We start from the raw sequence: 18,015 nt of genomic DNA, 5'->3' as shown, positions 1-18,015 counted from the left end.
CCTCAGCTTATGGATGACAAAGGCATTGATGTCATTGACTGGCCCTCATGTTCTCCAGACATGAATCCCAATTGAGAACCTCTGGGAGGTTATGTATCAGAGCGTCCAAAGCCACCAAGTAGCACCACAGACTGTCAAGCAGCTCAGTGATGAGCCACAGGACACCGTCCATCATCTCATCAAGAGCATGCCCAGATGTTGTCAGGAGTGCATACAGACACTCGGGGAACATGCACACTATACTGGCTTCCATTATTAGTTGCTATTACGAAGTTGGTTCAGCCTATGATTTCTTTTACTTAGATTTTCAGTGTGAATTTGAATCCAGCCTTCAACAGGTTGATGATTTTGGCCTACATTGGCCATCTTACCATTTTATTTTCAACAAATTACACAATTTTTTTTTATCAGTAAAGTCTTTCAACTTGTATTGAAACTTAGAATTTGTTCATGGAGATCCAATGTGTGATTTAAGTGTTCCCTTCATTTTTTTATCAGTGCTGAAAGCTGTTGGGCTGCTCAAAAGGTTTCTTTGTAACAATGTAAAAATATATAGATAGAAACATGATCATACAAAGTCTGCTTGGTATGGCATTTAGAAAACTGATGTTTTTTTTCTTTTTTTTTTTTGATAAGGCAATTAAGCAATTCAGAGTGTGTGTCCTTACAAGAAATATAAGAAGCAGTTGAAGATGGATCTCTTTAAAGCAGATTGCTTCCTTGGCATGAGTCAGGCTGCAGAACATGTTTCTGTGGAGGAGTCTGACTATTTGTGCAAAAAATAAAAAAATCCTGATAGTTCAGTCAGTGATGGTGGACTGACTGACAGGAATGATGATATGATGGGATTGCTGGAGAGGATGAAGATGTCTGTGGTAGAGCAGGACACAACTCCACATCTGAACAGAATACAAACAATCCAGTTCACACACAGGTTCTAGAAGCTAGAAGAAACATAAATCAATAGCATTGCTATTGTATAAATAGCAACACCCCAGATTTGAAATGTTGTTATTAAAAAAGTATAGAGGTACATGCTAAACAGTATTTTGATGAAGGAGTTCATTAAACTAATCGCACTAATTCAGTCTGGCCACCGTTTTGTCTTAAAATTTCATATTAACAAATATAGACTTGTGTTCGCCCAGAACTGTGCATTAGTATTTTAGTTGTTAGCCACACACTTACACACTGAACAGGTTTTATGTGAAGGCCTCTGTTGCTTTGCACATTACTGACACATTGTGTGAAATAATGGACTAGTAATGTGACGAATCAAATTACTACTCTGAATTATTTAACAATTATCATCTCTATTCAGAGCAATTCTTCAAACAAAGGCTGCTATTTAGCAACCTATACAAATTATGATTTCATTAACAAAATAAATCAGCCAAAAGTAAAAGCTGTCGATGTTCATCCTTGTTATTTATTTATAGTACAGTTAGTTGTCACAAGCAATGGATACCTTTAAAATCAGTATTGACATTGATATTTAATCACCAAACAAAATGACATTACATACTATATATGCTCTCTCTCTCTCTCTCTCTCTCTCTCTCTCTCTCTCTCTATATATATATATATATATATATATATATATTGGATATATATTGGATATATATATATATATATATATATATATATATATATATATATATATATATATATATATATACTCACTACCATTTAAAAGTTTAGTGTGTGTGTGTGTGTGTGTGTGTGTATATATATATATATATATATATATATATATATATATATATATATATATATATACTTAACAAGGCTGCGTTAAATTGAACAAAAAAAAGTAATTGTAAAGAAATCAAATTTAATTAATTAAAATAAAAATCTATTTCAACATTTTTTTTTTTTTTACTTGCTCTATTTTTATCAAAGAATCCTGAAAAAAAAAGTATTACATGTATCTTAGATATTTTTAAGTAGCACAACTGTTTTCAACATTGATAATAATCAGAAATATCACTTGAGCACCAAATCAGATGATTTCTGAAGGATCACGTGACACTGAAGACTGGAGTAATGGCTGCCGAAGAGCTTTGCCATCACAGGAATAAATTACATTTTAACATATATTAAAATTGTAATAATATTTGACAATGTTACTGTTTTTATATTTTCAGTTAAATAAACGCAGCAGACTTCCATACTGAACTTAACAAAGCAGCACTGAATAGATTTTTCTTTATTCTGTCATTTTCATACACCGATATTGATGCTGCTCTAACATATATGTAGTAATTGAACAGATATCTTTATTTTACATTTTGTCTATAGCTCTGACTTAATTTTGCTCTCAGTGGTGAAAAATAATTGGCTTATGTGTGCGTGTGCCTAATCTACCAATACTTTCGATGTCTCGAGATGACTTACACGCTGTTGAATTCACAAAAATATGAGCACTACTGATGTAATTCATTTCAGTTACCTAACGTAATTGATTTTTTGGTTACATAAGTTCCTCTGTATTATAATTTTTTTCCAGGAACCATACATTTGTTAATGTAATTTTATGCTTAAAGACATTATACAGCATTGAAGGGCCCAGAGCACAAACAGGAAATGTGTCACTTCTTCTTTTTCACCCGTTAACGTCATTTGTTACCCAACTCTCTGGTGTTAATCCCGCTCACCCCCGGCTCCTTCTGTTGCCATGGATATGCCATCCCTATGGCAACTCAGGGCTTTTGTGGATGGTCTTGGGTCCTGACGGCGGAGGACACATTACACATTCCCTTCCAGCTCCAAGTCAAATCAGTCAAAGCGGGCAAGCTCATCTGCCTGCTACAGTACAGGCACCTACATATTATGGGATCTGATCATCAAACGCATCCACATTAAAGAGACCGAATGAAGAAGATGACCTTTTCATTTCTAATATGGAAGAGATTAAAAACACTGTACTGAAGCAATCCCCTTCAATGTCCCTGCTGAATTTGAATTAGCTGAATGACATAGTTGTTTACAAGGAGGAACAGCATTAGTGTCTGTGCTCAAATTGTATTGTACCTTCACTTAGTAGTGATAAGTAGTTGGGCTTTAAAAGACAATTAATATTCAGTAATACCAATTGAATTGCACTGACGACAAAATGTGAAGTTTATTGAGCTGGATCCTGACAAAAATTGCAATATCGATGTGTTGTTGAACTGAAATGACAACTGAATCAGCACTGAACTGACTTGAGATGAATAATGATGCTGTTGCCTTCCGTAAAGCTTCTAAATTGAAGTTGATTTGTAATTGTGAACAAACATTCTTGCGTAGAAACACACTTTCAACAGTTTTAACACTTTTTTTTAACACATTTTATGTTAAATCTGTGTTATAATGAAAATAAACAATGCAACTGCGTCTAACACAATATGTGTTAATTATCAGCCAATCACATTGCAGCTTGTGTAACTTCATTAGCTGTTATTCTTCTCATGAGCAAGTTTTCTCGCGCTTCAACTTTTCACTTTTCGTCATCAGGGGATATCTTCCATGCATGGAAGTAAGAAAAATGTTCGTATTTGGCATTAGAGACTTTCAGAAAGTCTTTTGTGATCATTTGTGGACGGTCGAAATGACGACTGCACCTTAAAGCTGCGGTAGGGAACATTTGAGGCTCTAGCGGTTAATAAACAGAACTGCTTGCGTCTTGCGGAAGAACTTGTAGCCGGAACTACTTCTCTCTGTTTATGTCTATGAAGAATCACAAAGGTACTGGGTTACTCCGCCGCGGTACCCCCGAAGCAATCTAAAATAGTCCGAATATAAACACTTATTATAGGTGCACCCTAATGATTTAGGACAAGCCAAAAACACGGTTTGGAAAATGGATTCATGGTGTACTCGCTTATTATATACATTTTTCTACATTTTGAACACAAACAAAGTTAAGGACCGCAGCTCTGATTGGTTATTTTTTTACCGGGAGCGATGGAGTTTCTGCAAATGGCAATAGGACCACTGGGAGGAGCCAGAGGAGCTTGATTTTTTCACAGATCATCTGTCTCATATTCTACTGTCAGGACATAATGACAGGTTTAATAAATATGTAAAAAATATTTTTTTTTACAAAAGTTCCCTACAGCACCTTTAACATATATATTTTCCTGTCTGTTAATGTAAAGCTGTTTTGAAACTGTATTGTGTAAAAATGTGACTTGACTTAGTGACAGTAACTGGTTTCATAGCTCTCTACATACTATGCCCTGCTACAAAGCATATTTAAGCTAAATAAAAAATAAAATAAAAAAAAAACTAGCTTCATTCATAAAGCATATGGCTGCACAGTGTCTGCCAATGACCTCAACCCATGTTATGCAATGTGTTTTTATTTTTATTATATCCTTTGTCCCCAGCAGTGACACTCTGACTCTTGCGTAGGCAGCACTTGAAAACATCCTCTGCGGGAGATTGGGAACATCAGGTAATTTAGTCCTTTATGCAGATGAGTATTTTTAAATAAGCGCACAATGTTTGACACAGTGGATTAGTTAAAAGTGAGGAAAAACATGTATTTTAGATGAACTAAATGGATGAATAAAAAGTGTTTGCTTAGTGAATGTTTATAAGGTTAGAATTAGCGGTAGAGATGGGATGTTCTGGGTCATGTTGTTACTAAAACACCTCACGAATATGCATGGATGCAACAATGGCTTTTAAGGGATCAAGCACATTCTTTTCTTTAACAAGACTTAACCTGAGTTCATTTGACTACAAATGCATGACACTGTTGGCCATTCAGCATGAGCACTCAAGTATCATGAGTCTGTTAGGCCTGGCCTGGCTTTCCTACTCAAATGATTAGCCGTCTTTAATCGGACCCAAATTAGTTTGAAGGGAACAAGCATGAATCCGGCAAAGTAACCAGAGCTCAGTGTTTAAAGATGTATGAAGAGCCTTGAGGAGAAAGTAGAGTCTCTGTTAACCCATCTCACTAACAGTGAAACTTTCATACAGTGATCTGCCTTCGTGAGCGCTTGACATTCATGCGGGTTTTGAATCAGCGCGTGTGGATCAGCCAGACGGGGTAGGTGGGGGGGTTCCACCTGCTGAATGAACGCGGTCAGTATTGGGGAGTACCATGGGCTGCGGGTGGGCTCGGCCCTGCTCAGCATTGTAGCAGGTTGTATCATCATTGGTGTGTCGAAGGACTGTGATGCAGATGCAGTGGGGGGCATCTTCCTTGGGGCAGGGGGGCTTGGTAAGTTGCAATTCTCTACTCTGATCAGCCAAAACTACAATTGATATCTAAAGAGATCCATCATTGAATACTGTATATTCTTACTGTTTATGTAGCAAAATAAAGTTTAATACACATAGTACAGTCAATCAATAAAATTTCAAATCATAAATGTCTTCATTATAGGGATAGTTCAGCAAAAATGGTAAACTTCTAAAAACATTTATTCACCCTCACACCATTCCAAACTTGTACGACTTGCATTCTTCTGTGGAACATAAAAGGAGATATTTGTCAGAATGTCCAAGCTGTTTTTTTCCATACAGTGAATGGTGATTTTTTTCATTTTTTTTTTTTGTGAAAAATGGCTTGCAGTTCAGGCTGATTACGCATACAAAGCTACATGTATGACTTTGGAATACTCAAAATATATTAGTGGAGAGTTTTGGAGCTCCAAAAAGGACAAACAGCAACATAAAATAACTTTTCGGAGCTTGACAACTCTAAGTCCCCATCCACTTGTATAGAGCTTGGACTTGTAAAGCTTCACAGATTTAGAATGACTTCAATAACATAATTGTCATTTTTGGGTGAACTATTCCTTGAATTTGCTAAACGAATCTGCAGGGATTTACAGGTAGTACACTGCTGCTTCATTGACGATTCCACAGTGTATGTCTCTTTTGCATATCATGCATTTTTAACACTACATCTAATCACTGCTCCATATCAGCACACCTCCATTTCACACCATTATCCTTCGCCTTTTTCAACAATTAAAAAAAATGAACCCATTTAAGGAGGGATGTTGGTACTGGTTGCATGTTTTCCACCTATACCTGAATTATTCCCCTGCAGTCATTCTGTTGAGGTTCGTCAAAAAAGGGCCATACATAATTTGATCCAAGTCTGTAATCCAAACCACCTGCTTACGATGGTGGGTATGTAATCTACACAAGGAACCTGTCACAATAGAGCTGCACAACACACCAGCAGCCTTTGACTATTGTTCACTGTTGGGAGTAAGGCATTACAAAAGTAATGTCATTACATTTATATGACTTTTTTATTTATTTGTTTACTTTTATGTTTGATTAAAGTTCTATTTTAACCCCAAATCGTTGTTCGTTGTTGTTGTCAATTGGTGCACAGACATGCTGGAATAGACAGGTCTACCCCAAACTGTTTCCACATAGTTGGAGGAATAGCATTGTCCAAAATGTCTTGGTATGATGAAACATTAAGATTAGGGGTGCTCTTGGCTATCGGCCGATAATCGCTTTGGGGAGATTGATCGGTGGTCTCTAAATAGGCCGATCTCATAAAACCGATCCCAAACTGATGATGCTCCTGCCGTGAGAGGTTTGGCATGACATACACGGCACCATTTCAGTCTCTGTCCAGCGCAGGTGAACCAATTATAATGCTTTAGGTGAGGTACAAATCATATCTCTTCCTTAACCGATAGTCATTTGAAAAAGTTTATGTGAGACATCATTTCACAGCATGAATTAATGCGTTCTCTTTCTCTCTCAAAATGCAAATGGCTTCAAATCACATCGCGTCTGCACTTTAAATGAGCTGCATGCTGCACAGTCGACACAGGAATTGTCACTTACACTATCGAGGCAGTTTCACATCATCACTAAAGTTTATAAATTGCATTTTTTCTTTTTTAATTGTAAGTAAAAAGCATTGAATAATTGATGAAAGATTGAATTAGGGTACTGTGTAAAAAGTGAATCACAATGTTGAAAAAGCATTAATGGATAAATGTTGTGTTTGTGGTAAACAGCCCTGGATCAGGAGCAGACTCCTATGTGAAAGCACAGTCCATGCTGATTCTGTACCACACATGGACTATGTACGCACTGCAAACAGTGACTGTAAAAAAAAATACTGACAGCAGGGTTGCCAGCCAGTTACTGTAAATTGTACAGTAGTCTTACTGTAATTTAATTTACAGATTTTTACTGTATTCCCAATTACCTCATATACAGCTCACAAAATCAGGATTGCGCTGTGTAAGCTATTGTGCAACAATTACACGATTGTAAAAACAAAAATACAGTGCATTATCAAACATTTAAGTGAGATATATAAATAAATAAATAAATGTATATAATATATATAAATGGCCCCCTCCACCCCTCAAAAAAAAATAAAAAAAAACCTCTCACGAAAGTCACCTAAGAGAAGGCTTAATTTTCAAAAATGAAATTCAGGCCCCGAATAAAATGTCTAAAAATCTTGATTGGAACATCACTATAAATAATTCTACATGATTAAAAGAAGGTTTAAATAGATTTGTATCATTGATCGGATCAGCAGATACTGTGTTCTGTGATTGGCAATCGGCCTCAAAAATCCTGATTGGAGCACCCCTAATTAAGATTTCCCTTCACTGGAAGTAATGACCATAGCCCAGCTCTAGAAAAATGACCTAATACCATTATCCCTCCTCGACCAATCTTTACAGTTGGCATAATGCATCAGGCAGGTAATGTTCTCCTGGCATCCGCCAAACCCAGACTTGCCCATTAGATTGCCAAACAGAGAAGTGTGATTTCGTCTCCTGACAAAACATTATTCCACCTCTCCAGAGTCCAATCCATCTGACACTTGACATTGTACTTGGCTTACATTCAGCCGCCAAGCCATGGTGACCCATGCTGATATTAATGCCAGTGGAAGTTTGGAACTCTTCAGCTTTGGAATCAGCAGGATGTCGCCGACTTTTATGTGTTGTGCGTCTCAGCACTCAGTGACCCTGCTTCCGTGACTTTATGTGTTCTTCCGCTTCACGGCTGAGTTGCTGCTTTTCTTTAATGCTTCCACCAATAATACCACATACAGTTGACTCTGAAATTTCATGAACTGACTTATTGCAGTTCGTGAAGTTTGTATCCTACCATAGCTGCACACATAAATTCATTGAGCTATTCAAAATGACCCAACATTTTCACAAATATTTGTAAATGCAGACTTGCATGTCTAGGCGCCTGATTTTATATACCTGTGGAAATGGGTCTGATAGAATCCAGGTTCAATAATAAAGAGATGTCTCCCAATTATTTTGTCCATACAGTGTAGCTAAACACTCCAGGACAGAGTTTGGAGACCCCTGCTCTAAAGCATCAACTACCATGATGGAATTATCAGTCAGGAGCAATTGGGAAAGATAGAATGAAGGATATTAAAGGACAAAAATGACAAAGAGGAACCAGAAAGGGAAAATGGTCAGAACGAGGATACACAAGCAAGAAATGCGGAGAAGGAGTGCTCAGCGTGCTGCAATCATGCCTGACAGTGGTCTCTCATAACAGAAATTGGCCAAAACACAAAGCCAGCAGAGGTGCCTCATCCTTTTCAAAAAGGAATTGATTCACAGCTTGAATAGTAGGTACATAATCAAAATCCAGCACAGCCCCTGCAGTCTATGGCTGTCTCGCCAGCAGCCTCAGAGAGCTTCCGTGTTTACCATAGGTGATGTGCTCAATGTATGTGTGTTGATCATATGCTTAAATGAAATCTGTTCATCGTATCACTTTAGAAGACGTTAATGTGTGTTTCAAATATTAACCAAATTCTTATGGGTAAATGATAACAGAATTGTTTGTTTTAGTAACAAGTAAGCCTTTAGTGTCAATTTAAAATTCACAAGTGCTCTGTTTCTTTCTGCTTTCTTAATAACGCTTAAATTGCTGTTCATCAGTTTACAGTGTAATGCAATATGCATGGGGCCTGTCTTTAGTGTGCAGCTCTAGTTCAGGGAGCCATTTAGAAGAGAGAAATGCAGTAATACTAGAGCTGAGTGTGTCTGTACTCTGCAAAGACCAGTTTGAAGGTTACATGCAAGTTAGTTCTGGTTTGCATGTCCACGCTGTCTGGTTGGTTTAGCCTGGTGGGAACATGCAGGACATGAAGAATGATGACAACACTGAATGATTCAGTCCTCATCTGGTGGAAGTCGTGGCCTAATGGTTAGAGGGTTGGACTCCCAATCGAAGGGTTGTGAGTTCTAGTCTCGGGCCGGATGGAATTGTGGGTGGGGGGAGTGCATGAACAGTTCTCTCTCCACCCTCAATGCCACGTCTTAGGTGCCCTTGAGCAAGGCATCGAACCCCCAACTGCTCCCCGGGTGCCGCAGCATAAATGGCTGCCCACTGCTCTGGGTGTGTGCTCACAGTGTGTGTGTGTGTGTGTTCACTGCTCTGTGTGTGTGCACTTCGGATGGGTTAAATGCAGAGCACAAATTCTGAGTATGGGTCACCATACTTGGCTGAATGTCACTTTTTTTTTGTGCTTTGCAGGTCTCCTCATTGCAGTCTACCCGTTCATAAAAGTGTGGTTCAACATCCATCACATACTCCCCAACATAGGTGAGACTATATAATATAATACTTTCTTGCACACACAACATTTAATGCATGTCATGTCAGGGTTGTGAAAAATTCTGAAAAATATTTTTTTATAACATAAGATACATAAGATTGTAACAGGGTGGAAGAATCATGTGACAAAGAGAGCTCAAATAAATGCCCCGAAGGGTGGATTTATTCAGCAAAGAGGGGTTTAGTCACAGGGGGAAAGCGCTGGGCGCTGTTGGTGCCGGTGCATGGATCAGCCCGTTATGAGCATGTGCAGGTGCACCATGTCCGTTTCCGAAGCAATGCTGATGAGCGCTCGTCACTAAAAATACACACACACAAACACACACACACACACGTTTTTTATTGTCATTTCTTGTAAATTCAAATGCATCATTTTTGTTACCTTAATCCAGTTCAAAATGATGTCTCAATTCCCCAAACCCTGGTGCCTATCAATTATATTTAAATGCTGTATAAAGTTTCACTAAAGAGATAATCTTGATTACCGTGTAACATGAGATTTGTTTCCGTTTGTGATGAGAGACCATTTTGCACCACTCAGGCTACTGACAACATCTAATTTTCTCAGGCAACTTCAGAGTGCACCCGATGGCTACAAATACAAATCCAGCTCCTGAACAACCCGTAGCTACACTCACGCGAGAGGGTAAGTGGCTGTTCCACACAAACCCCTGTGTTTCCAGTTTGACAGTTGAAGAATGATTTCCTCTGACACCATTTTAGAGTGACTATATTTCTCTGGGTCAACGTACAGCCATCTTCTGTTCATTTACACTCTCTCTGGCCTGCTGGATCTGAGGCCGGAGGCTGTGACTAAATCCCGAGCTCTAGTCCAAGCTCAAATAGAGCCTTTCCTTTTGGTTGTTTCATGTGAAATGGCATTATGGATTTAATGGGTAATAACTAAAACTCTGTTTCCAATAAAGACTTATTCTTACTAATTGTTTTGTGTGATAATTGCTCCCACACTTGCTGAACTAATTTCAGCCATTTCAGAGGCTCTAATGGAAGCACAGCCATAACATTAAATGCAGTGTTCCTTTAAATTTACTGTTCATCCATGGTAGTTTCAAACTATTGTGCCTAATATTCCACTCATGCCTCTCAATGAAAATGAAAGATGTTGTAGAAGGTAACTATTTCAGTTAAACAATTTAATTTGCCCTGCAACTTTACTGGAAATTTCTTGGCTCCCACGCTCTTGGAAAACCTGGATACATGAGTTAACAATTTTAAAAGTGTGATTGCTAGACCTAGAAAAGTCATGTGAGCATTGAAAAGAATCACATTTTGTTGCTTTGCATGCCATATTTTTAAGTCTTAAGCTTTTTAGAGATGTTTGGAGGTTTGATCTTAAACACTCCCTCTCCTTGGTCTTTAAATATGACAGATATTGACAGAAATTATAAGCACTTCCTGTAGATATTAAGCACTCTTAGGGAAGTATGAGAATCATTTAAATCTGGCTAATTTTCAAATGGTTTGTCGTGAATATACATCTCAGAAAAATGTTATGGGGTTTCAAATCGGAATATGATTTTGAACAGGGCATCATTTTCCTACATATAAAAGACACCAGGGCAAAAATCATGTTAATCAGGGATTTTGAATATGAATATTGAATATTTTTTGCCAATACATGTATTTTCATGTCTATTTATTTTGTTGAATATCTTAGTCCTGGAATCCTCTGCAAAGGACATAAAACATTCTTTTTCAAGAATGTTTTTTCTCCATTTGTTTCTTATGTATTTATTTAAAAACTAAAACCATTTAAAAACTTATAATACTCATTATTATTTTTGCCTTATAAAAACTAGGACAAACTAGGGCTAGCATAGTCTCGCGTAGCCAGACTATTAGACTGACAGCTGAAGCTCTGGAATTCATGGCTGCTTTCTTTGGCCAAGTCCCGCCTATGAGGCCGTTTGACCCACACGTCAAACAACCAATCACAGTTCATCTCATTCAGCATCACGTTTCAGTGCATAGAAATGTCGCCCCAAAAACAGACCAGTGTGTAAAACTCATACAAGTATTTTAAAGATTCTATGCTGCAAACTTGAAATATTTCACATACTTTTGGAAATCCAGCATTTAGTTGACCCTGATAAGCGCTCATCATCACAGTTGTAAACACTACGGCTTTCTTTTTCATAAGGTGGAATGTGACACACATGTCTCCCGGAAATCATGTAGAATACTACTGATCTGATGATGACTTCGAAACTCCTGAAGTATTTCCACTTTTGTGTCCCATATGCATCAGACGTTTAAATGACAGTCCGTGGGCATGATGTCTGAGGCTGAGACTATAGGGCTAACAGGACAATGATTTTTGTCCATCCCTGAACTAGACTAACTAATGTGCCTGTCACTTTGTTTAATAATTTTTTTTTTTTTTTTTTTTTTTTTTGTATTTAGCACCACAACATTTCTATTAGTTGTGGGCCATTACCAAATATCAGCAGAAACCAATGGTAATTAAAATGAATTAGTTAATGAGCAATACGATTGAACAGTACTTTGCAACATGGTTTTAGTCTGAAAACTGACATGGTAACTTTTAGTTATGAAATGACTGCAGTCATGAGATGGGCTACCAGGAAACCATATTAACATAATCAGAAAGTTCACTCCCTGCCCTGCTGTGGAAATTACATTGACACGTGTCAATCCCTGGTGATCTGGCATTTTCAGCTGAGCAGCCCAGTGTCCCTCAACTCACACAGCTACAGTGTGTCCTTGCTGCTCCTCCCTGGCCATTTCCCACTTTAGTCCGCACATCTGTTTCTGCTGTCATTATAAGATCTATGTTCAGATGAGCAGTTTGATAATCTGGGGAAACAAACAAATAAAAAAACTCAAATTGTATGACTCCTCATTGATTTTTTTGTTATGTTTTATTTTTGTTTAGAATTTTCAGAGAAGATACATTTATGTTATCCTAGGTAATCCTAGGCACATGTGGCTTTGCAGGGAAAAGCTATAAAAAGCATTATTGTGCACTAAATTTTCACTGCCTGTATTATGCCCTCAGAGCACACAACAATCATGAACTGAATCATGTAAACAGACAGCAGGGACATGTTGAGTGAGCGAACACAATTTCATATTTTGGTCTCTGTTCGTGTCTATGGCCTTTTTTCAAGCATGTAATCTGCTTGTCTGTAAGGACAAAAGAAGAAGAAAAACCTGTTTGTTCCCCCATAAAATAATGATGATGATGATGCTAATAATAATAACAATTTTTATTTTTTTTTATTTATAATATTTTATTATTGTACTGTAAAAAGATTTTATTATAACAAAATTAAATATTTAATATTATCATTATTCAAAAAAATATTTTGTTATATTTGTATGTTACGTTTTAAAATTAAACAATCAATAAAAAAGATATATTACTATAGTAATAGTAATATATAGTGCAAATTATTTTACTATTGTGCTGTAAAATCTAAAAAGACAATTTAATAATAATAATATTTTATTGTATTGTTTTTTTAATTATTAAAATTATTAATTGAAGAAATATTGCAATAATTGATTCTAATAATCTCCTGTTGTCAGACTCTGTTCCATGTTTTGTGTTTGTTGTTCTTTCCATGACCCAGTTTCTGTCTTCCGTTCACTGATTTATTCCAGGTGTTTCCTATGTTGTTTCATTGATCCCGGGTGTGTCTAGTCTGTAATCCCACTTTTTTGTGTATTTTACGTGTTCCCAGTTCCCAGTTCTTTGTCGGCTGTTAAATGTCTTTTGAGTTCCACGTCTTTTAATAAAAATTCCATATTGAAGATATCTCCAGCTTCTCCTTGCTCCTCGCACCTGTGAAGCATGCTTGGAGGGTAGGGCTTGGGAGACTCTAGTGACGCTGTTCCGGATTGGGAAGATTTACCATTCCTTTGCAGAGCTCCCAGACACCACCAACCTCGGCTGGAAGGAGGCAGTCATCCGGTGTCTGGAGAGCCTCCGATCCCGATCCGGGACCCATCAGCTGGCCGTCCCCAAGTCGAGCCCAGCATCAAAGGCTAACGAAAGCCCAACGCCGGCTCGTATGGCAAGCCAAAAGGACATTAATTTGGCGAGCCAAAATGACATTAATGAGGCAAGCCCCACGAACATAAATGCGGCAAGCCTGCCAGCCTCAAAGCTCACTCCAGTGCCAGTTCTTTGTAAGCACCTTCCAGAGTGCCCCTCAAGTGCCCGCTCCTCGAAAGCACCTTCCAGAGCGCCCTCCAGTGCCCACTCCTCCAGAGCACCCTCAATGCATCCCCAAGTCAAGCCCGCTGTCCGTGGCTCACCCAAGCCCAAGCCTGCCAGCCCCAAAGCTCACTCCAGGGCCCCTTCCTTGTAAGCGTCTTCCAGAGCACCCTCCAATGTCCGCTCCTACAGAGCTCACTCCAGTGTCTGCTCCAGCTCCAGAGTGCCCTCCAATGTCCGTTCCTCCACGGTGCCCTCCAATGTCTGCTCTTCCTGAGCGCTCTCAAGTACCCACTTCTCCAGAGCTCGCTCCAGTGTCTGCTCCAACCCCAGAGCTCACTCCAATGTCGGACCAGGCCCCAGAGTTTGCTCCGGTGTTGGCCCAGACCATGACTTTTCCCCATGATCCAGAAGAGGAAGCTAGGGGTGAGGAGAAGGGTGTCTGCCCAGGCCCCAGAGTTCGCTCCAGTGTCGGCCCACCCCAGAGTATAGCCCAGGGTGGGCTCCTATTCCCCAGATATGAGTAGTAAGGCTCCAGCTGTAAAGGCCGAGGCTGGGGCCATGGCCTTGGAGTCTACACCACCATGACCTCATGAGTCCCCAGATTCGCCATGTCATCCCAAATGGGTTCACTCTGCAGACCACTGTCCTGTGTCAGTCCTGAAGGATCTCCAGAGTGCACACCTCCCGGAGGGGGGCATTATGTCAGACTCTTTTCCATGTTTTGTGTTTGTTGTTCTCTCTTTGTGACCCAGTTTCTGTCTTATGTTCATTGATTTATTCCAGATGTTTCCTATGTTGTTTCCTTTGATCACAGGTGTGTCTAGTCTGTAATCCCATTTGTCTATGTATTTAAATTGTTCCTGGTTCCCAGGTTATGCCTTGCTAAGAATTCTTCTGGAAAACTTCAAAATGTGATTTTCTCAGTTTTTTTTTTTTTTGCACCCTCAGATTACAGATTTTCAAATATGCCGCGTTTCCACCGCAGAAACTTTACTGAGAAAATAGGGACTTTGGGCTGGTACTTGGTGTGTTTACACTGCAGGAACCAGGAACTAAATAAAGTTCCGGGTAAGAAAATGCCCCTCATAAAGACCCTGAAATAAAAGAAAACGAAAGGAGGCAGTGGTATTTGATATCATAATTCGTTTTATTGTAAATATACAGAGAGGAAAATTGCAGTAGCCAAGGCAAGCTGACTGATGTTATCAAGTACGCTGCTGTTTGCAGAATTACCGGATTTGCGTCGTCGCGGACATCACACTCCCGAGTCGAATGCACAAAGTCTGAACTACCAAGGATGCACGTCGGTACTTTAGACCGTGGTGGAAACGCAGAAAGCAACAGGTCTGGGGTGAAAAAGTTCCTTGTACAAATGTTCCGGGTAATTTTGGTGGAAACGTGGCAATAGTTGTATCTTGGCCAAATATTTTCTGTTCCTAATAAACCATACATCAATGGAAAGCTTATTTATTCAAATGATGTACAAATCTAAATTTCATAAAACTGACACTTAAGACTGGTTCTGTGGTCTGTATAAATACCAAAAAATGGCATTCCTGATTTCTCTGTCTCATTCTTAGGGACTCAAAGCCAGCTTAACGTAGAGCGTTCGAAGAGCCGGATGGGGACATTTGTGGAGACAACAGCTTCTACAGCAGCTGAGGGCTCACAGGATGATGGGTGAGACATGCGTTCACAGTCTAATTATATTACAAAGCAACCCTGACGTTAAACAGCAGAACAAGAGCTTGAAAAAGCAAAATGTTAAGGAACGTATTCATCTATACAGCTTTTGACCTGCGTAAATCATTTTGTCTTTCACATATTCATAACTTTAAATTAACAGTGAGGTATGCCAGACACAAATTAAACTCGCACATACACGCACATACATAATCCCTTCATTACATTTGCGAAACAATGAATTCCCCTTTCTCAATATGGCAGTCTCTCTCTAGAGCCCGAGAGTAATTTGATTCTTGCAGTCAGCAGTGCCAAACAGCCCACGTCTTTGCTCACTAGAGGAACAGAGTGATTGGGATTTCACTTACTTCGAGAGAGGCTTTTTGCTCCCCTATTGGGCTCACATTACATTCTATGTCGGGAGCCAATCACTTCCAGGACATTATCCTCGCTGTGATATTTTACGCTCATATAAGAACCACTACAGTTCAGAGTAGAGAGATTGGTCCATTTTCTGCCATCTTTCAACTGCAGGATTTGGCGTCAGAGCAGGGCGCACCAATAAGGATTGCCAGATGGCCCGGGACCAGCGTGAAAGACGCTTGGGACAGATGACGATTTTGTCACTGGCCCGATCAGGCCACTATTGTGTTGTCAGAAAAGTTTATCATGTGCACATTTTTTTATTTCAAAAATTCAAGCATTTTGAAAGCTTTCAAACAAGATGCAACTCAGTTTGTTTCCTCACCTTGTTGCACTTGAACAGACAAATACATACTAAAGTATGTCAAAATTCCCATTGTGGTGAGTAACTTAGTAACTTTAGCAATGAATAATCTATATTTAATTAATGCACCGGTCGACCGGCCATTTTTTGTTTTATTTCAACCAATCTCAGTTCAGGGCTTGCATGCAGAGTGCATGCAGTCATTTTCCAAAATGCCATTTGTGTGGAAATCTTAAGGCCAAAAATGTTGAAAATGGACGTAAAGAGAAGAAAGTACTGTAGCAGACATAGCAAGACTATTGTTCACAATGCATGAAATATTGGAAGAAAATCCTAAAAATTGAATATGAATGTATCTCTGAGGGAAGCTGACTTTCTTCAGAAAAGTTTACATGGCGTTTTCTTTTCATCTTGCCTGTGTATAATACATTAATAAGCACAGGTATATATCCAGCCGTGCTACTGCTTGTAATTTGTTGATTTGCTCTTATTTACTTACTGTTACCTTGTTTTTAATATTTTTTTACTTATTGTTTTTTTTTTTATATCAGTCTTTGCTGTGTGATCAAAATTGGAATCAATCAAGAATTGTAAAATTAAATCGGTAACTAAAATTTTGGTGTCATGTAGGCTTATATATAGATAACATGGTTCAACAACAATGATAACAGCCATTATTTAATTTTTTTTAGTGGCAGGGTCAGTGAAAATATTGGCAGGAAAAGTAAAAATTTGAACCACTGGCCTGATCGGGCCAGCAGAAAAAATCCTTAGAGTTTAATCTGCATCTTACAATCTGAGTATAGATTTGAGAAGTCTTTTCTGATCAGATAGGACTCTAAAAAAATGGAAAAAGAAAGGTGTCGACCATTCCCCATTATGAGCTTATTGGTCTCCAACCACAACAAAGAAGTTGCTGTGGATGCGGTTGTCATGGTGACTTACAGCACTGGCTTCACTCATAATGTCATTTATGTTGCACGAGGACCTATTCAACTTAGAGAAATAAGCATACACACTTATATGCATTATGAGCGTTTTTTTTCTTCCTCTAGCCCTTCTGCAGATGTTCCAGATATCTTGGGAAGGCGAAAGTTTAAGTCACCATCTTCTGATCAAGACCCTTTATAACGGCTGGATCCAATGGATTCTAATTAAAGAGCAAACTGTATTCATTTCACAGTAAACAAGCCTGATCTCTGCTAACCGCTCATTATGGTATCGCATTCGATTTCACTCGTTCAAACAAGGTGTCTTTACTAATATTAAAAAAGTCATTCCAAACCTGTATGCCTTTATTTCTTCTCTGGAAAATAAAAGTAGATAATGGAAAGAATGTTTGGGCATGTTGAACATTTTAAGGTAACACTTTACTTGAAGCCTTTATGTAATACATCATAATAATGGATTATAAAGGTATTCATAATGTATGTTATAATGCATTATATATTTTCATAAATAATGAGGTAAAATGCATCATGATGTTTGGAGATTCCTTGTTTATCTACAAATCTGAAATTGGTAGTTTGTCACGTGTTTTAATGTATTACATTTCCTCAAGGTGTAACAATGAGAATTATAATGCATTATAACTTGTTACAATTATTAATGAGTTCACAGTGCATTATAATGTGCATTTCAAGCCATAATTAATGCATTAAAATATTTTACAATGAATGATATATAAATTATTAAATTACCCATTTTGATAATCTAAATCAATTTTTGTCGACAATAAAGATACTTTTTCTGAACTGGAAAGGTTCCATAAATGTTAAAGTTTCTTCGTGGAAACATACATTGCTTT

General features: G+C 38.3%; 1 protein-coding gene across 1 annotated transcript; it reads left to right on the top strand.

Moving 5' to 3' along the window:
- The first annotated feature begins 5,070 nt into the window (after positions 1-5,070).
- On the top strand, positions 5,071-17,473 carry kncn (kinocilin). Its single transcript, XM_026274804.1, has 5 exons — positions 5,071-5,218; positions 9,511-9,579; positions 10,160-10,237; positions 15,379-15,478; positions 17,264-17,473. Exons 1-5 carry the CDS (start codon positions 5,071-5,073, stop codon positions 17,337-17,339), a joined length of 471 nt encoding a protein of 156 aa, XP_026130589.1. The 3' UTR covers positions 17,340-17,473.
- The last annotated feature ends 542 nt before the right edge of the window (positions 17,474-18,015 follow it).

The sequence above is a fragment of the Carassius auratus genome, chromosome 2, assembly GCF_003368295.1.
Source record: "Carassius auratus strain Wakin chromosome 2, ASM336829v1, whole genome shotgun sequence".
Lineage (NCBI taxonomy): Eukaryota > Metazoa > Chordata > Actinopteri > Cypriniformes > Cyprinidae > Carassius > Carassius auratus.
The sequence above is the reverse complement of the archived record's forward strand: the minus strand, read 5'-3'. Positions and strand labels throughout refer to the sequence as shown.